We start from the raw sequence: 27,797 nt of genomic DNA on the forward strand, positions 1-27,797 counted from the left end.
TTGATCCTATATCAAGCAGTTAAGTTGAAGTAGTTTACCTCAAGTGCTGGGACTTGATTACAGAAGTGAAATATACCAGATTATTTAGGGCATATTTAAGAAGACAATGTTTTCATGACTCCAGTGCGTCCTGAATCTGGATGTTATTTCTCTCTACCAGGGATGGAAGTCTTTTAGATGATTTTGCATTTTCTTTTGGTTCAAGGGGGAGAAGGGTATGAGGGTTGAACAGACATCGTGGCTCCCCCAAAATGCCAACTCTGTAAAAAGAATTGTTGGTATAGCTGAGGTAGTATACTAAAACTAAGACAGACAGACAGACAGACACACACACACACACACACACACACACACACACACACTTTTTTGAAAGTTGTCTCTATTTCATGAATAACCACTGTGGTCTGACATATGAATCCAAAACTCAATCCACAGCAAGATTTTGTATTGACCCTTCCTAAATTTTCCAAAGATGATTCTTACAATACATAAACATCAGCCTTAAAGAATCTGTTACTTACTTCTCCAAGTTAGAAATATTTGGAGTCTAGCATAACTTTCTAATGATTTTTTTCTAATCTCAATGGATATAACTAGAATTGCTCTGGACAGGAAACAGACAGCCAGGAGCAGGGGATTCATGGAAACACAGATGCCTTGTCTTCATTCAATTCTCTGGCAGAGGCATGGATGGTGCTGAGCCCCTGCCCTTTCCAGGTCCAACCCTCAGGCTATCTGGCCTCCCTCCTGAGTCACTTACACTGACATGGGCACAGAGTCCAGACTTTGCATGTGTTTTTGCACCCGGCCTGGGAGTTTGATGCCTACTAGATGATACTTTTTCTCAACGATATTCTGAGCTTTTTCTCTGAGAGATGGCAGCAGAGTAGACAGTACTGGAGAACGCATGTTAACGGCTTTTTTAATGGCTGGGCGTTTTGCCATCATTCGCCTGTGGGAGAAGAAAGATGCCATTTAGATCACCTTATCCAGCTGTCTAGAAACAGCCTCAAGTTTACAAAAGAGATCAAACCTGAATTGTACAAAAGTCATGCGTTTCTTCTCCCCTCCTGATTCTTCATCCTCCCGTTTCCTTCGAGGAATATTGAACATATTGGAGCGGAAGAGCCTTCCTATTTCTTCCTCGATCTCTGTCAAGTGTTGACGTTGGAAGACAATCCATGCTACGTATGTACAGAAAATGAATAAGGACTATGACAAAAAACAGACAAGAATCATGACTTTCAGAAATGATAAGAAAAACTCTCAACTGTTCATATAACATTGCAAAGTAGATGACACAATTTCTCAATATCCCTGGAAAGCCATGAAAAATTGGACATGTACTCACTTTCATGGGAGGAAAATCAGACCAAAATCCTAAGGTGTACTATGTGGCTTGTTAGCATTTTTTTAAGAAAGAATATTCACTAAAATAAGTGCCTAAGAAATGACTATTCATCATTGCTATGCACTATGTATCACAGCACAAAGAAAATCCCTAAAATGTGACTCACCTCGAAGAATTTCCAGTCTTTTTGTGTGTCTGACATTTTCTCCCTGCAACATAGCACATTATAACAATAGGCTGAGAGGGAAGTTTAATCTTTAATATTCTAGCTCTTATCTTTCCCAAAATGTAGGCTCATGACCTGTGGCTCCAAGACAATTAGCTACATGAATGCTAGCAAAAGGCAAAGAGAATACAAATGCCTTCTATTCAACTTCCTAGGTGACCCAGGTCAAAACCTCTGGAGTGTTTGGGCAAAAATTAACCAAAATCACCAGGCACGGTGGTGCATGCCTTCAATACCAGTAGCTCCAGAGGCTGAAGCAGGAAGATGGCAAGTTCAAACCCAGCCTCAGCAACTCAGCAAGGCCCTAAGCAACTTAGCAAAACCCTGTCTCAAAATAAAAAAAAATAAAAAAGAGTTGGGAATGTGATTCAGTGGTAAAGTGCCCTTGGGTTCAATCCCCAATACCCAAAAGAAAAAAAAAAGCCAACATAAATTCAAAATAAACAAACCAATGAGAAATTGTATATTTTCAAATGCTTCTGGTGATGTGCTTCTGGTGATGTGTTGGGGACATGAGGAGAGTGGGAAGGTGGTAAACAGGTTATGTGAAGTGATAAATAGATGCGGTTGCACAGAACTAGAGGGTAAGTATAGAATGAAGAAAAACAAAGGTTTTGGCTATTGGATACAAAAAAGAAACAGAAACAAAATTAATAAAATCAACACCACACAATCAACAGACTAAGAACTATATTGTGCTCCTCCTTCTTCTGAGTAACATCTGACATTAAGGAGCCTGGAGCTTTTTCTCTCTTGCTAAACCACACACCCAGACCTGAGCCTTACTCTTAAAGGCAGATATTTGCCCAGCAGTCCTTGCAACACAAATTCATTGTTAAGGCTATTGTACTGGGATGAGCATGCTTAGTAAACCTGACCTTGCATCCTACATGGGTTGTTTTGATTTTGACTTTCAGCTTTAGGGAAGCAGGCATGTCCTGAAGAGTTCTTGAGAGTTGACTGTGGGGGCTGTGTACCTGCAGTCACTCCATCAGTCATGGGGAAGGAGGTCAGACCCAGGGTACTCCAAGGTTGAAGCTGGTTTCACTTCTGCTTTTTCTTGTGCCTTCCTTGGAGTAACTGTGATTCCTAGGATTCTAGGATTGGTCCTGGGACCAGGCTTTCCAGAACCATCCTGGAAAGTCTAGGAAAGATAATTCCAATCCTCAGGATCTCCATCCTTCTTCCAGGGACTTTGGTTTTTACTGGCCCAAAGCGGCCTTCCACTGGGGCATGAGCCCAAAGAGCTGGCTCATCTTTTACAGCTCTTGTCCTACCTGCTTCTTTGTATATTGGATTCCTCATGTACAAGTCTTCAACACAAAATTAAGGCAACAATAATTACATTAAGTGCAGACTATGTGCCAGATACCATGCTGAAACCTTTATATTGATTACCATATTTAGTCTTCATAATACCCATATGAAGTAGTCAGCACTATTATTCCCACTTACAACTAAAAAAAAACTAAAGTTGAGACTAAAAACCAAATATATATGTTTAAGTAGGGACAGATCTTGTGCTAAAATTCATGTCTGTAAGATATATACATCTGTCCTCATAACCAGAATGCTTGGGAAATGGCTTTTTCTTTAGAATAGTTTGCAGATAAAAATATTGAACAACAGAGTCCAGCAGAAACTTTTCAGGGAAAGAAAGCTTCCATGTTTCTTTGGTTTATTCAGGCCTCACCTGAAGAATTTCTGCCCTTTCATACCTCTACCAGATTGAAACTAGAGCCCATGCAGACCTGCCAAGCTGAAGCAGAAAACCAAACAAACTGTTTTTGGAATAATGAGTCAGCTTATGTTCTGGGAGAAAAGTTTAGAGAGACAGCATCTTGGCAAGGTTTTGAAATTAGAGAGTGACGTCCATGAAACACACATTCTCCCACTCTCTCTCTCTCTTTCATTTTTTAGTTTAGAAGGAAAGGTAACATGAACGTCCTTCACTTTCCTTCAAATTGGTATAAATACCTGAACTCTTATCTCTCTTAAAGCCTAAAGCAAACTGATGTGGCCCACACCTGGGAAATGAAGAATGGAAGACTGGGTCTTGCCATTCTGATTTATCTCTGTGAGGGAAACTGAAATGAGTCCAGGAAATGGATGTGCGGCAGGGGCACTGTTTGGGATCTCACAGTTCAATCTCTGTAAATTCATCTGTTGCTGGTGAACTGTGGATCATTTTCTCTTTTTTTTTTTTTTGTATTTTATAATTTCTATATTAAGTACATAGAACCTAAAATCATTTAGAAATTTTTTGATTAAAAGAATGTAAGACACCTCCTCCTCTGCCAAAATCACCTGCAAAATTAAACAAGGTTTGTAATAGCACAATCCAATAGTAACATAAGGTAAGCCATAAATATAATTTTAAAATTTCTAGCAGCCATGGTAAAAAAAAAAACAAACAAACAGGTGGAGCTGGGGGTATAGCTCACTTGCTTAGCAAGCACAAAGCCCTAGGTTTGATCCCCAGCACTGCAAAATAAAAAAATAAATAAATAAAATGGTGATGTTAATTTTAACAATATACTTATTTTATCCAAATTCCTGGAATATCATTTCAATATATACTCAATATTTTAAATTGATAAGGTATTTTATTTACCTTAAAGCTTTTTGTACATATTTTATATACTGCATATATTTAACACTTATAGCATCTCTCAATTTGAAGCTACATTTCAAATGCTCGGTAACCACATATGGCAAGTGGCTACCATGCTGGTCTGCAAGAGCACTGTATAATCCACCTTTGAGGGCACAATCCAAAGGAAAGAAGGGAAAGGTGACCTGATGGTAAATCCAGAGATTTTTTTTTTTTGCAGTGGCCTATTAAGATTCTTTCTTATTCCTTGTTGCTACTTTAGATTGTTAGCTCTAAATCAAAATGAAGAAAGTATATTATTAGTTATTGTGAAAGGATATAAAGCCTAGAGCCAAGGTTTGAACCTAGGCTCTAGGCTGGGGAAAAGAAAAAATTGTGTTTTCCCATTTGCCCACTATGGCTTTAGGTGAAATCAAGTGTGTTGGTAAGTTTCCATCACCATAACAAAATTCCCAAGAGAGTTAACTTATAAGAGAAAAGGTTCATGGGGCTGGGATTGTGGCTCAGCAGTAGAGCGCTCGTCTAGTGTGCGTGGGACCTGGGTTCGATTCTCAGTACCACATAAAAATAAAGTCATTCTGTTATGTCCCTCTACAAAAAAAAAAAAAAAAAGGTTTTCTCTCTCTCAAAAAAAAGAGAGAGAGAGAGAGAGAGAGAGAGAGAAGGTTCAGTTTGGTCCATAGTGTTGGAGGCTTCAGTCCATCATCAGCTGGTCTATTGCTTTGGTTCTGCAACAAGGTAGCACATCATGGCCAAAGCACATGTTGTAGCAAAATCACTCACTCACCTCATGAACCAGAGAGCAGAGGAAGAAGGGGCCAGGGCCCCACAATCCCTTTCAAGGGCACAACCATAATGAGCTAAGGATTTCTCATTAAGCTCCACCTCTTCAAGCCTCTGCCACTTCCCATCCTGGGGACCAAGCCTTTAACTCATGAGTCTTTGAGAGACATTCAAGATCTAAACTAAATGAAGGTCAAATTCTGCCCTATACAAGGAAAAAGAAGTTTCAAAGATGTGTTGGTGGAGAGGGGAAAGAGTCCTTAATGCATGTGACTGAGCTGGGAGGCAGGTTTAAGAGTGATTTAGAGCTGTGTGTTGTGGCATGCATCTGTCCTCCCAGCTATTTGGAAGGCTGAGGCAGGAGGATAATTTGAGCCCAGGAATTTAAGACCAATTTGGGCAATATAGTCACACCCACCACCTCAAAAATTTTTAAAAAGATGATGTTTACACCTGCGTTTCAAAGAGCCTACTTTTCTCTCTATCTTTACCTCCACCACCAGCCTCTTTGGTCCACCATGAGGAGACAGCCACACTGAGAGTGTAGGAAGAAGGTTCATATCCTAGGATGGGGGTGAGGATGAAGCCTGTACTAGCTACAACCAAAGAACAGATCTAAGTCTATAGTTTACACCAAAAAGGAGGCTTTTGCATGTATTTCCAACACTCAGATAAATTTTACTGAACACATTCATCAAAATTTTGCTGATTTATGTGATACTGGATTTTCACAGATGTGTTTAGTATAGAGAAGCATCTTCTCTTACTTCTCAAGTGACATGAAAGCACTAGATTAACAGCCCCAAATTATTGGTTCTACTATAATCTTCACTCTAACTCCAGAGATAAATGGCATGAGGTATTCTAGTCCAATATTAGCCATGCACGTGTTAGAGGGAAAAATTAGAAAACCCACATGAAAATATTAGCTTATTCAAATTAAAGTGAAATAAAGACATGTTAAAATCAGCTAATTACTTATAACTGAAAAAATCACTGTCCTCATTTTCTACATAAAACCCACCAATGCCAGGCACGGTGGCACAGGCCTATAATACCAGTGGCTCAGGAAGCTGAGGCAGGAGGATTGTGAGTTCAAAGCCAGCCTCAGCAACTTTGCAAGGTCCCAAGCAACTCAGTGAGACTCTGTCTCTAAATAAAATACAAAAAAAAAAAAAAGGGGGCTAGGGATGTGGTTCAATAGTTAAGTGTCCCTGAGTTCAATCCCCAGTGCAAAAAAAAAAAAAAAAAAAAAAAAAAGCCCACCAAAAGAATACTATAAATCCATGAATCAAGGACATAATCAACATCCATGGCCATTATGGCCATTAACAACTCACTGGCAGAACTATCCTGCAATCTGCTTTCCTCTAAATCCTTTGTTCCATACATGTCAGTCCTTTGACATGTATGGAATTTGATACATAAATGGTGCATGGTGAGCTCTAAGCCTGTTCTTCTCCAAACTGCCATCCAATGGGCAGAAGAAAAGCAAGTGATACTGCAGATGGTGGAAAAGGGACCAGGACCTTGTGCTAACCAGAGGCAATCACCTACTTTCAAACATCATAGTTTCCTTTAAAAATTGTATTGTAAGAAGGAAAAAGGAGGAGGGGGAAAGGGGAAATATTGGAGGACAATAATGACCAAATTATATTGTTATATCAGGTGCATATACAAATATGTAACAATGAACCCACTATTGTATATAATTTTACTGCACCAAAAAAAAAAAAAAAAAAAAAAACACACATGGAAAAGATTGTAGCTGGGAGCAGTGGCACACACTTGTCATCCAAGGTATTCAGAGGCTGAGGCAGGAAGATCCCAAGTTCAAGGCCAATCTGGTCATCTTAGCAAGACCCTATCTCAAAATAAAAAACAAAAAAGGGCTGAAGATATGATTCAGTGGTAGAGCACTTGACTAGCATGTGCAAGGTCTTGTCTTTTGCAATCAAACCCACATTTGTTCTACTTTAGTCTCGAGCATTTGAATGCAGCTAAAGATTCTCCACATGCTCAATGGTTTCTAGATTTGAATTAGCAGTACTTGATTTTCCAATGTTCCACTTATCTTTTTCTAAAATATAGGGGAAATTCAATAGTGTATTCAAATGGCCCAACAAATTAACACAACTGTCTAAATTGAACAATTAGCTGACAAACAACACTATGGTATAATTGCTTGAAAGGCTGAGCAAAGCAAAATTCTTATGAAAACACAAGAGTGCTTGTGGTACAGAAAGGATGCTGTAACGCAGTGGCTTTCAGACTCTTTAAATTGTAACTCACAGCAAGAAACATACTTAATATTGAGTCCCTAGAATACACACATTGACTGCTATGGTGTGAATCTGGTTTGTCCTTGCTGAAATATAAGCTGAGGCTTACTTACCCAAGGTGACAGTATTGAAAGGGAGTGGGACCTTTAAGAGGTGAGACCTAGTGGAAGATGGCAGTCACCACTACAAGGGATTGATGCTGGTATTATGGAGAGTTGGGTTGGGTCTCATAGAAGTGGATTAGTTTCATAGCAGGTTGTTAAAGAGACAGCCTGGCCAGGCACAGTGGCACATGCATGTAATACCTGGGACTTGGGAGGCTAAGTCCAGAGGATCACAAGTTTGAGACCAGTCTTGGCAAATTGGCAAGATTCTGTCTCAAAAAATAAAAAGGGCTGAGATGTGATTCAGTAGCAGAACACTCTGGGTTCAATCTCTAGTATTAGGGGAGGAAAAAAAGAGCAAGCCTGCTTTCTCCCTGATTTCTTGTTTCCTTTCCCACTATATGATCTATCTTGTACACTGTGTCCCAACATCTGACTCCTCTGTCTTCTCTATCTTCACTCTCTCTCCACTTCCCACCTTTGATGCTATCTGCCATGAGGTCCTTACCAAAAGTGAAGCTTGGTACCATGCTCTTGGACACCAGTTCTATGAGCTCATTAAACCTCTGTTATTTAGAGAATAATAATAGAGAACCCAGCCTCAAGTATTTTGTTAAAGCAACTCAAAACATACTAAGACATAGACACAAAAGTATCCTGAAAAAAATACTTATCTTTATTTCATATGATATACTTGATTTTTAAAAAAAATTTTTAGTTGTCAATGGATTTTTTTACTTTATTTATTTATTTATATGTGGTGCTAAGGATTGAACCCAGGGCCTTACACATGCCAGGCAAGTGCTCTACCACTGAGCCACAACTCCAGCCCCAGATATACTTATTTTTTTTTCAGTTGTTTATTGAAGTATCCCTGGACTATGGATTTCTATTTATTACTTTCACGCCAGATATACTTATTTTTTAAAACTATTTTATTCTCTTCACAACTACATTGATTTCAAGATCTACCAATATGCTATGACTTGTAATTTTAAAAACAAATTGGTTTAGGAGCATTACCATAAGGAAAAGCAGGCTGTGGAAAGCCGAATGTGTAAGGACTATCTATACTTTTAAAAGATACAGAAAGAAATAATGACTGCAAGCCAGATGTGTTGGTCCATGCCTATAATCCCACCTACTTGGAAGGCTGAGGCAAGAGGATCAAAAGTTCAGAGTCAGACAGGGAAACTATATAAGACTATATAAACTATAAGACACTATATCAAAAAAATAAAAGGGCTGGGAATGTACTCAAAGATAGAGTAGCCCTGACTCAATTCCCAGTACTGGGGGGAAAAAATCAATAGGAATTTACCAAATTGGGTTAAAATGTTAGAAAAATTCAAAATCTAACAAGACATGTTACTGTGGAGAAAAAAATCATTAATAGATATTACTAGAAAGTTTGATATTAGTTAAAAAAATAAAAAGCTTATATTCATAGTTCATCTGATATGTTGTAACAGATTTCAAATGGAGCAAAGTCACATTTCTTTAAAATGCTAATTTTAAAAAATTAAAAAGAAAGATAATAAGTTTAACTCAAGAACCACAAGAACTTGTATGACTATCAAATATCAGAAACAAGGTGGACATGTTTGAATAAATAAAAAACATTTTTCTAATGTTTAAACATATAAATATTCAAAAGAAAGCAACAAACTAAAAAATACAAATGATCAATCCTTGGTATAGGATGTAAATAAAGAAATTAAAAACTTTTCCAATTCCCCCTTGGTAAATGGTTGAAACTAAATGAGTAGGCAGTGAATAATTTTAAAAAGAAAAAGAGCAGAGACTCTAAAAGCCTGAAAAATATTCATTCATGTAAAACATCTTTAAGCTTTTAATACACCTTTAAACTATCAAAAATATTAAAATAATAAAACCCAACACAACCAAATATGCCTATTGCTGAGGGCAATAAAAAAGGTTTTAATTTTTTTGAAATCACTTTTCCCAGCCTCCCATGCAGGAGGTCTGTGGAGGGCTCTGGATTCTTTTCAGTTGGTTGGTCTTGGTTGGTTGGTTGGTGAAGGGGTCTCCCTATGTTGTCCAGACTGGCCTCAAACTCTTGGGCTCCAGTGATCTTCCTGCCTCAGCCTCCCAAATGCTGGGACTATCAGCACATACCACTACCTCTGGAATGAACCTTTTTGGAGCACAATCTGGCAATATGTTATGAAGAGCTTTTTAACAATTGTTTGTACCCTATAGGTAAATACATTCTGGGTAATAAGCCATAAGGAAATAGTCCATATGAACAAAATAATTTATGTAAAGCAATACAAACTACAATAAAACAGAAAAACTGAAACCATGTAAATGTTTACAAAAGGGATGGTTAAGCAATGGGTATACAACAGGATAACTCCAGCTGCTATGGAAAGTAATAAGTGAAATTATGTATGCAGAATAAGAGAGGAGAGCACACAGGAAATGTAGAACACAAAAAATACATAGGAACAACTGGGTAAGTATGTTCATGGACAAAGATATCTTTGAAAACATGGGGGATTTAGAGAGAGGTATATCATGTATTGTGTTCTTTTCCTATTGAGGGTTTTTTTTTTAAGTTCTGGCTATGGCCATGGCATCGCTCTTGGGCTTGTCATGAAACTGTTCAGGGGGAGATTTGGGGTTAAGGATCAAAGTTTTTCTTCCTATGATCTCCAACTTTCTGGTGATGAGACCCCTTTTTAAATTTCGATTACAATTATGCAAACATTATCATCCTAAGACAAAAATTGTATTCCATAGACAGTGTTATTTTATAACCCCTACCTCTGCAGCTCTTCCTGGCAGTTGCAAAACAAGCAGACATTCCATCCCCCACCAACATTGGTCTATCACTCGGTATATACTAGAGGCCACCAGTAGCCCTGCCTAGCATAGGAATCCCTCCTGGTTGAGAGCAAGATTCCACTGAGAAATCAAGTCATTTAATCACAAGCAGGGGAGAATTTTTAAATATCAGCTGAGCCGGGTGTCATGGCACACACCTATAATCTCAGTAACTCTGGAGCCTCAGGCAGAAGCACGGCAAATTCGAGGCCAGCCTTCGGGAATTTAGCGAGACCCTGTCTCAAAATAAAAAACAAAGGGCTGGGGATGCAACTCAGTGGTAAAACACCCTTATGTTCAATTCCGTACCTAAATAAATAGATATTAACTGAGATTCTGGGATGTCTTCCATACTCACTTGGCTCTCTCAAAGCAGACAACCCCCAGTGCTTGGGGCAGATTTTACCTGAGCCCAATTATTCTGGACAACAAAAAGGAAATGCTTTTCCCCCCAGTACCAGAAGTCAAATGCAAGGGTCCTAAGGATGTCACGATCTAATGGCATCTGGAGTGCACACTTACTTTCCACAGCACATGTGATGCTTATCAGGCATGCCCAACCCCAGCACAAGGACACAGTACTTCTGAGCCAAATATTTCTGTGCTGCTTCTAACTTACTTAAAACCAGCTCCATCTCTTTTTTCTCTACAAGGCCCCTAGAGGGAAGAAAAAGACAATATGGATTAATTTGAGTAAATGCCTATTAATTAGCATTTTTAAAGTCTGAATTATAAACTTTTTTGAAAGATATACTAGTGAGTCAACACACCTGACTTACCAATTCATTTGTTTTATTTGAGCCATGACATAGGAAAATCCTCAAAGTCCCTTAAATCATTATTAATCACTAGAATCAGCAACTCAAAGTTTATGGTCAATTTTCACTTGTTTATAGATAGATTCTTTTTGCTATCTATGGAGCCTCAATTTTATATACAGCTAGTCCTAATATCTATAGAACAGCTCAACTAACAAGTGACCCATACTGGTTGCTGAGGCAGCTGGCAGCCTTTCTTTCTACTGTGTTCTCAAAGCTGCTGTAGAGACTCCTTGCCACCTCAGCTTTCCCCATTCCTGGTGTTTCTATTAAGCTTGGAGGCTTCAAGTACAGCACTGGGCCACTCTCAGTTCTGAGTTTAGGTGTGTTGCTAAAGAGGCATTTGTGGTCAACTATTCTGGGAACTTGGGTGTCAATTATAATAACATTGCTTCCCTGTGAAAACACAGCCCCAGCTCCAACTGAATTGCAAATGATATTTGTAAAAGACAGTCTTTTCTTAGGTTGCAACATGTCTGAATCCTAATTTTAAATTTTTTTTGCAGCACAATAGGGAACTATATTCTTGACAATACATTCCAGTGCACTGTTAATCACTAGATACCAAATGAAATGCACAGTAAACAAAAACAAATTACTATCCCTTCTGAGGTTAACCACTACAACAACTAGATGAATATATGCTGTGAGGGGAAATGGTGACTTTAAGGATAATATGGCTGTTTCAGAGCACAAAACATTATTACACATGATAAAAGGCTTGGAAATCACTAGAATAAAATGAGTTTCTTGAATAGATAAAGTGGGCTCCAACTTTTTAAATTTTATTTTATTTTTTAAGAGAGAGAGAGAATTTTTTAATATTTATTTTTCAGTTTTTCAGTGGATACAACATCTTTATTTTTATTTTTATGTGGTGCTGAGGATCGAACCCAGCGCCCGGCGCATGCCAGGAGAGTGCGTTATCACTTAAGCCACATCCCCAGCCCTAAATTTTATTTTTAATTTGTTTTAATTAGTTATATATGACAGTAGAATGCACTTTGATACATCATATATAATGGAGTATAATTTCTCATTCTTCTGATTGTACATGATGTAGAATCACACTGGTCATATAGTTATATACAAACATAGGGTAATAATGCCTGATTTGTTCTATTATCCTTTCTAACCCCATACCCGCTCCTCTCTCTTCACTCCCCTTTACCTAAAGTAACTATATTCTTCTCTAGCTGCTCCCCATCATGGATTAGCATCCACATATCAGAGAAAGCATTTGGCTCTTGGTTTTTTGGGACTAGCTTATTTTGCTTAGAATTAAGCTCCATCCATTTACCTGCAAATGCCATAATTTCAATCTTTATTAAGGATGAGTAATATTCCATTTTTTTAAATCTATTCATCTGTTGAAGGGCATCTGGGTGGTTCCATAGTTTAGCTATTGTGAATTGAGCTGCTATAAACATGATGTGGCTGCATCACTATATAAGCTGATTTTAAGTCCTTTGGGTATAAACCAAGAAGTGGGATAGCTGGGTCAAATGGTGTTCATTCCAAGTTTTCTGAGGAATCTCCATATTGCTTTTCATAATTTTTGCACCAATCTGCATTCCCACCAGCAATGTATGAATGTATCTTTTTCCAGTAGGCTCCAATATTAAGTGTCCAAATGCCATGTAACCCAAACACACCCCTCCACATGAGCCCCAATGGCCACATCACAGTGCCTGTCTCCCTGCTTTCTGCACCTTCAACCTTCCTTTGTCAAAGCTGCCAGAAGCTAATAGCCTTATTTTGCTGTAATCCCAGCAGTTTGGGAAGCTTAGGCAGGAGGATCTCAGGTTCAAAGCTACTCTCAGCAATTTAGCAAGGCTGTGGGCAACCTTGTGAGACCCTGCCTCAAAATAAAAGGCTGGGGATTTGGTTCAGTGGGTAAGTGCTCGTGGGTTCAATCCCTGGTACAAAAAAAAAGAAAAGAAAAAGAAAAATTCTATATCTGAAAAACCATTCCCTATAATGTTTCAGCCTTTTTACTTCATTCTGAAGCACTGCCTTAAACAGCCATAAACACTAAATTAATAGTTCACCTGAAATAACAAGTATATTCTTTAAAAATGCCAGGGTGCAGCTTAATGGTAGAGCATTTGACTAGCATGGCCCTGGGTTCCATTCCCAGAACTATTACAAAAAAAAAAAAAGTAAATGACAAGAATGACAAATTTTGCTGAAATTGATGCTTCAGTAAGAGAAAAATTTTGCTGAAATTGATGCTTCAGTAAGAGAAAAATCAGCATAATACTGTGAAATAAACATCTGAAAAGAATTTCAACTGGAGTGTGGTGGTGTACATCTGTAATCCCAGTGGCTCAGGAGGCTGAGGCAGGAGGATAGCGAGTTCAAAGCCAGCAAAAGCGAGGCATCAAGCAACTCAGTGAGACCCTTCTCTAAATAAAATATAAAAAAGGGTTGGGGATGTGGCTCAGTGGTCGAGTGCCCCTGAGTTCAATCCCCTATACCAAAAAAAAAAAAAAAAATTTAAAGAGCCACAGAAATGATCATATTAAACCTATGAGATTTAACCCAGGCACCAAAATATGCAACCTTAACCACTGTAATAAATTACCCCTTAATAGCTAAAGTCAAGTCATTTACTTTATGGAAAGTTGTGCCACCATTAAAAATCATAAAGGAGATCATAACTTGAAAAATGTTTATGGTACAGTGTTTATAAACTCAGGCAAAATTGTGTCTTGTTCAGAGCTATAAATCTTGATTCTGAATGGATGAACTCTGGAAACAGACCCATAGTTGATCAATAGAAGGTGCTGGGTGTGGTTAAGCACAGGCTTTTGAGTTAGACCTGGGTTCTAGCCTCATCTCTACTATTTAGTAGGTATGTCATTTCAACAAATTACTTCACCTCTCTGAGCCTTAATGTTTTCATCTTTAAATGGGGAATAGTTTTCTTTTTCTGGAATTAGGGCTTTTAACCATCTAGTATCATCTAAATGCATCTCCCCCTGCCCTTGGCTACACAATTTACTTTGCTGTATTTTTAAAATTTTTTTTAAATTTTAATTTGTTATATATGACAACCAAAGACATACAATTCATATTACCCATATACAGCACAATTTTTCATATCTCTGGTTGTACACAAAAGTAGAGTCACAATCTTCGTGTCTTCATACATGTACTTAGGGTAATGATGACCATCGCATTCCACCATCTTTCCTACCCCTCTGCCCACTCCCTTCCACACCCTCCCCTTTTCCCCTTTTCCCCTCTCTAGAGTTCATTTAAGCCCCCCCCACACACACACACAATGCATCTTTGACATCTTTCTCCATTTCTTTCTGCCCTCCTCTCACAGGATGCAAGCTTTCTTCCCAAGTGTGACCACTGGGTTAAGAGAAGACACTATCTCGTTTATTTCTGTGCAACACTGTGAATTAGGCACTATCATTATCCCTATGCTAGTTGGACTGAAATCAATTTTTTTTCTGTGCTGATATCACATTGCAATCTATGTTTAATTCTAAATAATAAGTAAATGGACTGACTACTGGAAAGCCTGAAAATGAAAGGTTATAATGCTTTTTTAGAATCAAACCCCAGAATCAATCATTTTAAGGCCTACTTTGCTTTTGCTCATTTCTGTAATTGATTCCTTCTAAGAAACAGTCTTACACCTCCATGTTCTAAAGAGTTTTCATGCATTTTAAAAATAACTAAGGAATCTTTCTTTTCTGTTACCTGTTAATTAAGATATAAAACAAATTTATTTGCTAGATTAGCAATAAGCCTCAAAATTAGAAAAGACCATACAAAATAAGCCAAAATACCACCAAAGTCTAATAAGTTTCTACTTGGGAATAGTAAGAATCCTTGTACCTTCGAAGCTCACACTTGCTTTAGCCCTTTTGCTTGCTACCATAGAAACACTGCATGCTCTGGCTGTCTTACTGTGAAAGGTTGCCCTGAAACAACACCCGCATTGCACATTATGATAGCTTTACGGTAGCAGCAGTGTTTGAATTATTTATTTGATCCTTTACAAAACTGCTATCCAGAAACTATTTCTCTATCCATAAAATGTTTTTCAAACTGCTTGATTATATACAGGAGTTTTGCATTTCAAAATACTCTGTAGCAAGTTAATGGCTCTATTCAACATTCCTAACAGCTAAGTCACTGGGTTGGTTCCACATGTACGAGGAGGGCAGCTGGGCACTTGGAAAGTTCCATACTTGTGAAAGGTCATGGCCAAGTCTGCAAGGCATTGTTCTGCTGTGGACTCCAAGTTCCCAGAGCTTGCTCCTGGGTGTATATCTCTAAGCCACCTCTGTGTAAAGCAATTAAGTTCTTTACAAGTAGCCTAAGAAAGTTTGGGGTTTTTTCCTGTGATGTCATTTTGGCCAAATCTGTTATTTAAAAAAAAAAAAAATCTTAACTTTTTTATTAGATGCTTACAAACCCTTTAGCAAGAACTTTTGTTAGCATATAAAGCATAACAAAATAAATCTATTTCTGCACTACTGGATATGGTAGCTACTAACTACATGTGGCTGTTGAGCATTTAATGTGGCTAGTTTCAATTGAGATATATTGTAAGTATAAAAGACACCAGGCTTCAAAGACTTATTTCATAAAAAAAGTAAAATATCTCATTAATCACTTCCTAGTATTGACTACTTGTTATAATAATATTTTCCATTCATAGGGTTAAATAAAATAACTGTTAAAACTAATTTAACCTGCATCTTTTAAAAATATGGTTACTAAAATTTTTTAAATTACTAATGTGGCTTTCATTAAATCTCATTATTGGGTACTGTTATTCTTTATTAGTTGGAATATTTTGTTGTACGGAATACCCATTATTCAATGAGCTTTAAAAACAGGAAAAATTCTCCCATGTACACCCAAAAGATTTTTAAAATTCCATTATCTCTTCACCTTAGATAAAAGTTACTTTTAAACTGGCTATGATAAAAAGCACTTACAGAACTTACTTACACCATATAGCTTTGGGGCTTCTTTTCCAGCGAGTTTTTTTCCAAGTAATGAGATAAATAGTACAATAATGCCATGAGGAAATTGTCAAGATTCTTATTTCTATGAAGAAATTTAGAAAACAGAAAGAAATCAACACTAACCTATTTCAAATATGAGGTTTTTCATAAAAAATCTGGGCATAGGACATGAGTAGAAATACATGTTAACATGCCTATCACACAACTAATTTACTTACCATTTAAGATTCTATTACACTACTGAAAGTTAAGAAATTCACTTTTTATATAAAAAAAAAAAGATTTATTTTTGGAAAGTCAGACACTAAATTCTTTTTGTTTCTTTTGTACTGGGAATTGAACCCAGGGATGCTCTTCCATTCAGCTACATTCCCAGTCCTTTTTTTTATTTTTTATTTTGAGACAGGTCTCACTAATTTGCTGACACTGGCCTCAAACTTGCAATCCTCCTGCCTCTACCTCCCAAGTCCCTGGGATTACAGGCTCCATTGTGCCTGACTACTAAATTCTTACAGTTGTGCTTATTAATTAAATTTTCAAGAAGTTCTTACTATACAAGTAATATATATCCATTGTTTAAAAAATGTACAGAAATTGGGGCTGAGGCTGTAGCTCAGTGGTAGAGAGCCTGCCTCGCACGTGTGAGGCACTGGGTTCGATCCTCAGCACCACATAAAAATAAATAAAGATATTGTGTCCAAGTACAACTAAAATATTTTTTATTATTGTTCAAAACATTACAATGCTCTTGACATATCATATTTCATACATTTGATTCAAGTGGGGAACTAAAATATTTTTTTAAAATGTACAGAAATGTATAAAGTAAAATATTCTCTCTTCTATCCTACTCCCTCGTGGTGACCGCTATTAAGTCTTTGGAATGAATTCTTCCTAAACCTTCTAAAGCATAGGTGTTTACATATAACATCCTCCCCCACCAATATGTATACATATGTATAAATATATGCCTTAAAGTGTTTTTTTTCTATAGACATGATTTATTGCCACTTGCTTTTGTCACTTACATGTGTAGTGTGGACCTCTTTCTATGATGCTATGTATAGATGTCCCTTATTCTTTTAAACAGCTGAATATTCTCTCTTAAATTACTTAACTAGTCTTCTGTTGAAGGATATTGATGTCTTTTTAAAATATTATAGACAGAAGTGAAATTGTTAGAACACAGTACACAAGCATATTAAATTTTCATGTTTTGCTCTCCAAAAAGAATGCACAGATTTACAATGCTATCTCATTTTTCAATTAGAAGGTATTGTTTTCTTTATATTTTTATCAGACTTTTACTACCTTCTTTCTAGCCCCCAAAGGACATTCTTACTCTGACATGCTTTCTTTTAACTGCACCTTTAGAGCAGGATGAAGGTGACTATTACAGATTTTTTTGTCAAGATATTAATAACTACTTATCTAACTCTGGGTTTCCCCAGAAAAAGATCCTGAAGCAAAGAACTGAGAGTAAGCAGATAATGCAGGACGTGATCTTAGGAAACATCCTATGGAGAGTGGAAATGAAATAGGAAAAGGAAGGAAGCCAGTGAATGGGGTGTTATCACCGTGAACTAGTATAATTCAGTTCTGCAGGGGCTCTGGGAGGTTGTATAGAAAATATCATATAGAAAACAACTCTAAGGAGTTGTCCTGCTTGCCAAGGTCAGTGCTCGGGCCAAGTGGGCCCCTGAAGTGGAGCAAGACCTGAGGGAAGAGTCTCAGGTATTCATCACAAGCAACCTGCACTGGAAATCTGAGGGGATGTAGGAGAAGTGCCTATAGCATTGGGTGCCCGACTCTAATAGACCAGTCATATGTGCAGATGCCAAGAGAAGCCCAGGCACAGACAGCCATAGAAAGGAGACACTATTCTTAATTTTGTAGCTAAGGGAACTGATGTTTAGAAAAATCAAGAAACATTCTACAGTAAATGGGTACATTCTGTGAATGGTATATAAATATAGTGCAGTCTGCATGGAACTCTGGCAACATGCACTCTGTACTCCTTGCCTTGGGACTTTGTTGGGGTTTCCTGTGGGCTCCTGTGACTTTTGGATTCCTCTGCCAGACTTTTTGATTTCAGTCTTTGTGACTGAGTGATGAGTTGATGGTTTACATAGAACCTGCTTCCTGCTGTTTCTCTAAAAATCAGATCTATCAGCACTTATCAGATGAAATTACTGCAAAGTAAAGGGGAAAAGACAATGTCTTGCAAGCATTACACACCTCATAAACGTTGTAAAAGAACAGATCTTCTGCATCTCAGTATCTTGTAGCAAAAGCAAAGCAACAACTGAAAGGAGAGAAGATGGGTAATTGAAAGAGAGACAAAGTGCTGCCTTAGAGGTTCATACCAGGTAGTGTGTAAGAAGGAGGGAACAGCTACTCACACTTAACATCATCCAGTGTAACGTTGCCCTGCTGACCTCGTTTCTCTAAGGCTTTCGCTGACTTATCCTCTCTTGAAGAGAGCCTTTTATCTGTCAACCTGTTTTGGAACAACAGCATGTAGTAGTGTTTTTTTGTTGTTGTTTGTTCGTTTATTTTTTGGTACCAGGGATTGAACCCAAGGGCATTTAACCACTTAGCCATATCCCCAGCCTTTTTTATTTTGAAACAGGGTCTCACTAAGTTGCTAAGGCTGGCCTTCAACTTGCAATCCTCTTACCTCAGCTCTTGAGCCACTGGGATTACAATTGTGCACCACCATGCCCAGCCCCTAGTGTTTTAAAAGGTTTTAGTTGTATCTACTCTATCTTGCAGTGTGTGAATCATTTACTATAAAGTAAGGAGATCCTCAGAGTTATGCATGGGTTTCATTTAATGAAATATCATTTGGGGATGTGTCTTATTAAACATTATATTTATTATGCTAGATGTAAAAGGAATATACACTGTCTGATATAAAATGTACACATAGGGCTGGGGATGTGATGCAGTGGTAGAGTTAGTTGCCCAGCATGTGCAAGGCCCTGTTCAACCCCTAATATCATATGTACGGTACACACACACACACACACACACACACATATATTCCATCCAAAAGAGATCATTTCAATCATCTATTTCTGGATAGTTACAATATTCAGATTAAAAGAAAACTAAAAAATTGAAATGTACTAACAGCCAAGTTATTTCAGATACATTTATAGGGATGATTTGTAACTCCCACTATAATTCTGAGGTAGTGCCTCATTTTTCCTTTATTGGTACTGCATTTCAGCCTGAGATAATGGAACTTAGAGTTTGTAAAGACTTAAATGATTCCACTGAGAGGCACCATTGGCAGAACTGGCATGGATGAGAAGTGAAACCACCTTTCTGAAGCGGGGCCATCAATTTCAGCAAAGTGAACGGCTTTGCCTTTCTTTCCTTTTTCCTTGAGTTCTACTGAAGATATAAAACTGCAATAGAAATGAGATGATTAGTAACTTGATGTTTTCCCAGGGAAAAACTAATCACATCATGATCATAACTCATACAACCTTAGGATGGCATATATTATGAGCAGAGGCCAAATATTTTTGGGCACAACAGTGTTCCGTTTATGTATTTATACACAGAATGATTAAAACTTCAGATTTTACATTAGGCTCTCAGCCTCAGCAGCCTCCACAATACTACCATACACAAAAATTTCTATCTAAAAATCTTGTAGTAACTTCTCAAGAAGCAGAAACCTCACTAAGTTTGGAGGGATTTTAAAAATTTATCGAGTACTTGTTATGGGCCAGATGCTTTTAGGAACAATCTTATTTATTTATTTATTTTTGGTACTGGAGATTGAACCCAGTAGCACTTTACCACTGAGCTACATCCCCAGTCCTTTTTATTTTTAATTTTGAGACAAGGTCTTGCTAAGTTGCTTAGGACCTTGTTAAGTTGCTGAGGCTGGCTTTGAACTTGATCCTATTGCCACAGCCTCCCTAGTCGCTGGGATTACAGGCATGTGCCCATGCCAGGCAGCACAATCTCATTTAATCCTCATAGCAACTCTATGAGAAAAATAATATTAACACCATTTTTATATCTGGGAAAAACTGAAGCTTAGAAAGAGATTAAGTAACTTGATTGAGATCACATAATAAATGGCAAAGCCAGGATGGGCACCCAGGTTCTCTAGCCACAGAGCTATGGGCTTAGCCACCAGGCAATCCTGCCCCCAAGAAGTCATCTTGGTAATTTTGAACCCCTCTCAAGAACTTGCCTGTCTCCAGGAAGTTTTCAGAACCCTTTACTTGACTCAGGGTTTCCTTACAGGCAGTATAAGACTTATTAGGCAGTAATGGATCTAATTAACAAGAGACCTCAAAAAACAACAAGTTTATACTGAGGCCCCTGAGACTTTTGTCAGCAATTGCTGACAGTGAACATGAGATGGTATCTGATTACAGCCAATGCACGCTCTCAGAATATCAGCAAATGCTAACAGGAAAATAGAAGTCTTTCAAAGATCAGTAGGATATGGTTCCTACCTTAGAGAGAATATATTTTCCACAACTGTGGTGTTTGCTACATACATTGGTTTGGTGGCCCAGTGCGGGTTATGAATTGCTTTTCTGCTTGGAAACAATATGGCATTGATAACCCAACCAGTAGCTTTATCTCTGCCCAAAGTTGTATGTGCCTCTATTAAGCTGAAATGTAGATAGAGTAATGGAAGTACTTTTCCCCCAGTTTTAGTCATTCTCTAAAGATGAATATCAATCATATAGATCCTTATTGCCTCCTTATCAAATCTCAGCAAGGAATTATTTTGGAGGAATACCTCCCCAGCAGTTTGGCCAACCTCCTAATGTCCTGTTGTATCATATGTCAGCTCCAAAAAGTGAGTACATGATGTCACCTCAAGAGAATGGATTACTTGTATTTTTCCACCTTTCTTTTCCTTTCCTTTTTGAAGACACTGGCACCATGCTGGCCAATGGATGATTTCCACGCTTTTCATTCTTTCTGATGTTCCTCTTATCATTGGTCTCCAAGGATTGGGATCATGGGGGAGGGTGTACTGAGTTATTAGGGTGGGGGAAAGGCAAGAAAAATAAATAAGTTTAAGAATACCAATTGTTAATGGTGGCTATTCCAATGAGGGGTGGAGGGCTGGGGCAGAGACGAGATAGTGGTAAAGAAATCTGTCTTCCACATCTGTATGTTTCTGCATTATTTGAATAGTTTAATAATAAGAAGGTATATTTATTACCTGTATAACTAAATCTTTCAACCCCTCTACATGCTTACTGACTCACCTACTGTCCTAATCTCTCTATTCTGTTAGAATTCATCTAGGTCCTACCCCCTCCCTCTAAGATTATCCACCTAATTGGAATCTTGCTCCTCAGTGTTCCCATGGGAGGAGCTTTCTAGAGCAGAAATGCAGCCCATGTACTCAGTAAGGGTTCCTGGACAAGCCTGCCACCTCTGCAGCTTTTACTCCAACCACTGCCCACTCAGATATGTTCAGACTTTAATAAGAAATCAGCACCTATATTTCCACTGAACCCAAACACTAACTCTGGCCATAAAATATACAAAGGTCTATTTTCTTCCACCTTAGTACTACTGTCCCTAATAGCAGGACACTTAAGGTAACCTAAGGTTTGCCAAACTGAGTTACTAAAACTTGAAACAGCTTCACCACAAAAGGGCTGTCCCTATCTATTCTTCATCATATTCCTTTCTACATATCCTCAAACTGTCCCAGAATGTATGTGTGTAGGCCACATAATCTCTACTTGGGGTATTTAATTTTTGTTTTAAATTGAGTTGTAACTTATAAGTACTAAAGCAAATAAATCCTAAGTATACCAGTAAGATTGGCCGCCATTATGAAGTCAAACAACAAGTGCTGGCGAGGATGTGGGGAAAAGGGTACACTTGTACATTGCTGGTGGGACTGCAAATTGGTGCAGCCAATTTGGAAAGCAGTATGGAGATTTCTTGGTAAGCTGGGAATGGAACCACCATTTGACCCAGCTATTCCCCTTCTAGGTCTATTCCCTAAAGACCTAAAAAGAGCATGCTACAGGGATACTGCTACATCGATGTTCATAGCAGCACAATTCACAATAGCAAGACTGTGGAACCAACCTAGATGCCCTTCAATAGATGAATGGATTAAAAAAATGTGGCATTTATACACAATGGAGTATTACTCTGCATTAAAAAATGACAAAATCATAGAATTTGCAGGGAAATGGATGGCATTAGAGCAGATTATGCTAAGTGAAGTTAGCCAATCCCTAAAAAACAAATGCCAAATGTCTTCTTTGATATAAGGAGTGTAACTAAGAACAGAGTAGGGACGAAGAGCATGAGAACAAGATTAACATTAAACTGGGATGAGAGGTGGGAGGGAAAGGGAGAGAGAAGGGAAATTGCATGGAAATGGAAGGAGATCCTCAGGGTTATACAAAATTTCATACAAGAGGAAGTGAGGGGAAAGGGGAAAATAATACAAGGGGGAGAAATGAATGACAGTAGAGGGGGTAGAGAGAAGAGGGGAGGGGAGGGGAGGGGGGATAGTAGAGGATAGGAAAGGCAGCAGAATACAACAGACACTAGTATGGCAATATGTAAATCAATGGATGTGTAACTGATGTGATTCTGCAATTTGTATACGGGGTAAAAATGGGAGTTCATAACCCACTTGAATCAAAGTGTGAAATATGATATATCAAGAACTATGTAATGTTTTGAACAACCAACAATAAAAAATTAAAAAAAAATCCTAAGTATAAAGCGTGATCAAGTTTTTAATATGTATATACCCACGTAACTACCACCAACACATAAAAACCATTTCTAGTACATGGGCAGGTTCCCTTGTACTGTCCCCCACTATGTGCCAGCTGATAATACCCCTAAAGGTAACTGCTATTTTTTTACTTCTATCATGGCAATTCCTTTTGTTTTAAAAAGTTTTACACACATATAACCATTCATTCAACCATTTACTTTTTCATTGGGGGGCTTTGGTATTTGGGGGGTATTTATTTATTTTTGGTACTGGGGATTGAACCCAGGGGCATTTAACTACTGAGTTGCATCCCCAGCCCTTTTTCATTTTGAGACAGGGTCTAGCTAAGATGGTAAGGCTGGCCTAGAACTCGCTTGAGGCTCCTGCCTCAGCCTCCCAAATCACTGGGATTATAGGCATGTCCCACTGTGCCCAGCAGTATTTACACTTTGTATCTAGCCTTTTTGGGGCAATATTATACCATGTGACTTAGATATTATTTTTTAATACATTTAATCAACATATAGTAACTGGGGTACAGTGTGATATTTCAATACATTTATATAATATCATGATCAAATCAAGGTAACTGGTGTATCTATCACCTTAAACAATTATTACTTCTTTGTGTTGGGTACAATTATAAACCTCTCTAGCTTTTTTAAAATAGACAATTAATTACAACCAATATTTTAAGTCATACCATCTCTAAAACTAGGGGAAATCAAATCAAGTCATATTTTAATAACAATTTGGTAACAAAAGAAACTTTAGCTTGTGAATATGAATAATTTATAAATATTAAAAACTATGAAACTGATTATCTGTAAGTTTATTAGTAGGCTCAAATATGAAATAGTGCTACCTGGATTAGCACTGAAGATTAGTTTGAAAAGTACTGCTAACTGGGCTGGGATTGTAGCTCAGCAGTAGAGTGCTCACCTAGCATGTGTGAGGCCCTGGGTTCGATCCTCAGCATCCCTTAATAATAAATAAATAAAGGTATGATGTCCAACTACAACTAAAAAGAGTAAATATCTTTTTAAAATACTGCCAATTAACTTCATTTATACAGAAGTTCAGTAAGTATGGTACAATTTTCATTAAAGAGGGCTAAGATGGCCTTTATTTATATTTATTTTATTTTTCATTATTGAAGATCAAACCCAGGACTTCACATGTGCTAGACAAGCCCTCTACCACTGAGTTACATCTCCTTACAGCTCTTTTGTAATTTACATCTTACAAAAGGGCTGTCCCTATCTATTCTTCATCATGTTCCTTTCTACACCTCCTCAAACTGTCCCAGAATGTATGTGCATAGGCCACATAATTTTTTAAATTTTGAGACAAGTTCTTGCTAAATTGCCCAGGCTGGCCTCAAATCTGGGATTTTCCTGCCTCAGCCTCCTGAAGCACTATGTCACTACCTAAGATAGTCCTTAAATATACATGAAGAGGGCTGGGGATGTAGTTCAGTGTAGAGTACCTGCCTAGCATGCTAGGTTTGATCCCCAGCACCTATATATGTCTATATCTACATATAGATACATAGTGATATACATATGGTATGAAGAATAGATATGTATATCTGTATGTATCTATATGTAGATGAAGGCAAATATAGGAAAATTTTAGACCCACATTCTATTTTGATTCCTGTGACTAGTCTTTCATTTAATACCACAGCTGTCTGTCTCACAGTCACCAAGTGTAATGCTTTAGAAGCTGCCAAACAGAATCTTCTATGACATTTCTGAGGGAAAAAAAAGCAAAACTAAAATTACTACTTTGGACATAAAAGATTCCTTAATCCTGGAACAAATATATTCTATGAAACTTAATTTTGATGCTAATAAAATGTGAAGCCTTTTAATTATTTGTTTGACCTCCATGTCATTATATTTATAATGTAACTATATATACTTAGCAAAGTTCTTCCTGGCCTCCAGCCCCATTTGTCCAACAGCTGAAGAGTCATATTCATGTGAACATGTCATAGCAAACTCAAACACACATTTGTGTCTTTTAATCTGTATTTGAGTGAAGGGCAAGCCTAGCCACTCACTTTCTCCACTCAGACACCTGGGAGTCAATAAAGACACCTACTTCTCCCTCTCCTTTTATATCCAGCCACTTATATTCTATCAATTTTATCCAAACATTCTGTCAATTCCACCTCTTAAATATTTCTTTGTCCTTCACCCTTCTGTTTTTAACTGCATGGAGTTAATTCTGCTACTTACTATAACTATCTCTAATCCTGCAATCAATGGCCTTCTGATTGGTCCCCTACCTCTAGTATTCCTCCACTTGAATCCAGCTGGTTAACTGAACATCTCAATAAACATTTGTTGAGCACCCATTCTGTAAAGTTCCTGGGACATGAAGATGAGTAAGGCATTTTCTGCTGCTGAGGGGCCCACAGTCTAATAGAGGGAGAGAGCTTGTAAGTGGAAAGGGCTTTGGCATCAGACTAATTTTGGTTCAAACTATCAGTTGTGCTACTCAATGTCTATATGACTTTGCTTAATCTCACTGACCCTCTGTTTCTTCACCAATAAAATAAGAATATTTTTAAAATTTTTTAAAAATATTTATTTTTTAGTTGTAGTTGTTTGGACACAATACCTTTATTTATTTTTATGTGGTGCTGAGGATGGAACCCAGGGTCTCTCATGTGCTAGGCGAGCACTCTACTGCTGAGCCACAACACAGCCCCCATAAAATGAGAATATTAATGCTCACTTCACATAGCTATTTATAAGAATTAGAAAAATATGCACTAGATACACAAGTAGTGGCTAGTATTATCAGTTTAGTTATATAGTTTTAGAGTCAGTATTTATTTTTTCCATTGATAGAAGGGTACTTAACCACTGAGCAACATCCCCAGACCTTTTTTGTATTTTAATTTGAGACAGGGTCTCACTGAGTTGCTTAGTGCCTTGTTAAATTGCTGAGGCTGGCTTTGAACTCGTGATCCTCCTACCCGAGCTTCCTGAGCCACTGGGATTACAGATATGTGCCACCACTCCCAGCTAGATTCAGGATTTTAGATTAGTTTTTCTAATCTAATTATATTTCCTTATAAAATGTACCATCATTGCAGGAGGTGTAATATGATCCCACTCATGTAAAACTATTTCTATAACTTACAAAGGCAATTTTACACAGTATTAAGAATATGGACTCTGGAGCCAAACATGCATACATTTAAATCTTCTTAGTTACTTATGAGCTATGCTATTGGACCAAGTTACTTAATTTTCAAATCACTTAGCCCTTTGAAACCTCAGTTTCTTTATCTGTAAACTGGATAGCAGCTGTTTCAAAGGGTTTGTGGACTGATTAGTAGAAAGGCTGGTACATGGGAAGCAGCTGGTAAGGGTTAATTAACAGAAAGTGATGTCTGCAAGGCTGTTCAGTAAAATGATAATCTCCAGATAGTGGGACTTCACCAGATATTTATTTTATTCTCTATACTTTTTTTTCAATACAAATTGTAATGTTACATATTTGAAATTGTGGTCAAAAGAATGAGATAGAATTAGGCAATAATTCCAACTAGTAATATAAAATATCCTTTTTGTAGAATAATGCTAAATAATACTATAAAGGGAACACACTGGTTAAATATTTATTTTTCTAGCAGTAGGGAAGATATATATTCCTGTGTATTTCTTAGCTTCCAGAATCTCTATACTTTTCTACATTGCTTATTTTTTATCCCACACATATGTAATTTTATAAAACTGCTAATAAAGTTTTATTAAAATTTACCTTCTGAATTCAAGAGTTTTGGTTTCATCTTTCCAGTACCACATCCCTAACTGTAATCCTGATTGCTGCAAAATGAAATGATTGAAGCAAAATAATTAAAAGTTCAATTTTCAAACCACATGTTACATAAACCTTTAATAACTCACACGTCTTTTTAAAACTCTAGTCAATAAAGATGTAGAATCTTAAAAGTGTATTTTTAACTTATCCTTTTTGATTGCTTTTTGGTTTGGTTTCAGTAGGAAGGGAGGGAGGGAGGGAGGGAAGAAAGTAGGAAGAGGAAAGAAGGGACGGCTCAGGAAAGGAAAGGGAGGAAGAAAGAAAATTTAAACTGCACATAACTCAAGATTCATCGGACAAAAATATTTGGGACAAAATAAATTGATGCCGAGCATGGCCACAACCTTTGACCTGAGCTGGACACAAAACAGCAGCCTGCTCAAAACCCTTCGCCCTCCGTTCCGAGGCAATCTCCAAAACCCTTTCAGGTAGTGGTAGAGAGCAACCCACCAGCCCCTCCTTGCCCCGGGTCCTATCCAGAACAGGGCTGCTTCTCTGCCCCCCACCCCCGACGCTCCCCAGCTGTTGGGCTACTTTGCAACCCTCCAATCAGAGGTGGTGAGGGGGGCTTTCACGAGCATCTAAACATCTGCGTGTGGAGCCAGAATTCAATTCCTACCTACTGCTCAATGTACCTCTCTAGGTCTGTTTTTGTGGGCAAATATGCCGGTATGTTTTTGAGAACTACCGGTCCCGGAGGAAGGCGGCGACCCGCCTGTGGAGGAGGTCACGGAGCGCAGCAAAGGACGAGGGCGTGCGGGTGCCGGTAGGTTGTTGTCCCGGGCACCCGCCGAGCCTGCCACCGTCGCCCGCGGGGCCGATTGCCGATCCGGGAGAGCAGGGCCGCCTTCACCAGCCCCGGGAGAGGGGAGGACACAGGCGGTTTGTACGTCCTGCCGGGAAGGGGCCTGCTTGCCCCACCGCTTCCTCTTAGACTCGGGCAGCCGGTACATGGCTGCACCCTGGCCGCCTCACAGCGTCACCCAGGCTACCCGCCGCGGGCGCTGGCTCACCGGACGCGGGGCGGGGTCGGGAGCTGCTTCCGCCGCGTGTCGGCGGGACTCGCGCTTCTCTCCAGGTCCCTAAAGCCCCACCCGGTGCTCCGTTAGCACCTCGCAATCTTCGCTGGATCGGTTTACTGTCTGACCCAGTAGTAAAGCTGCGCAGGACTTGAGGGC

The 27,797-nt window shown here is 38.3% G+C and overlaps 1 protein-coding gene across 1 annotated transcript; it reads right to left on the reverse strand.

Annotated features, from left to right (window-relative positions):
- On the reverse strand, positions 1–27,606 carry Ppp1r36 (protein phosphatase 1 regulatory subunit 36). The gene is made up of 11 exons (XM_071607962.1): positions 27,255–27,606; positions 26,560–26,624; positions 19,358–19,444; positions 18,431–18,528; positions 18,267–18,333; positions 16,012–16,110; positions 10,733–10,867; positions 1,518–1,560; positions 1,034–1,212; positions 761–952; positions 1–260 (listed from the first exon to the last, which is right to left on the reverse strand). Exons 1-11 carry the CDS (start codon positions 27,570–27,572, stop codon positions 113–115), a joined length of 1,431 nt encoding a protein of 476 aa, XP_071464063.1. The 5' UTR covers positions 27,573–27,606; the 3' UTR covers positions 1–112.
- Positions 27,607–27,797: the final 191 nt, after the last annotated feature.

This window comes from Marmota flaviventris, chromosome 2, assembly GCF_047511675.1.
Source record: "Marmota flaviventris isolate mMarFla1 chromosome 2, mMarFla1.hap1, whole genome shotgun sequence".
Taxonomy (NCBI): Eukaryota; Metazoa; Chordata; class Mammalia; order Rodentia; family Sciuridae; genus Marmota; species Marmota flaviventris.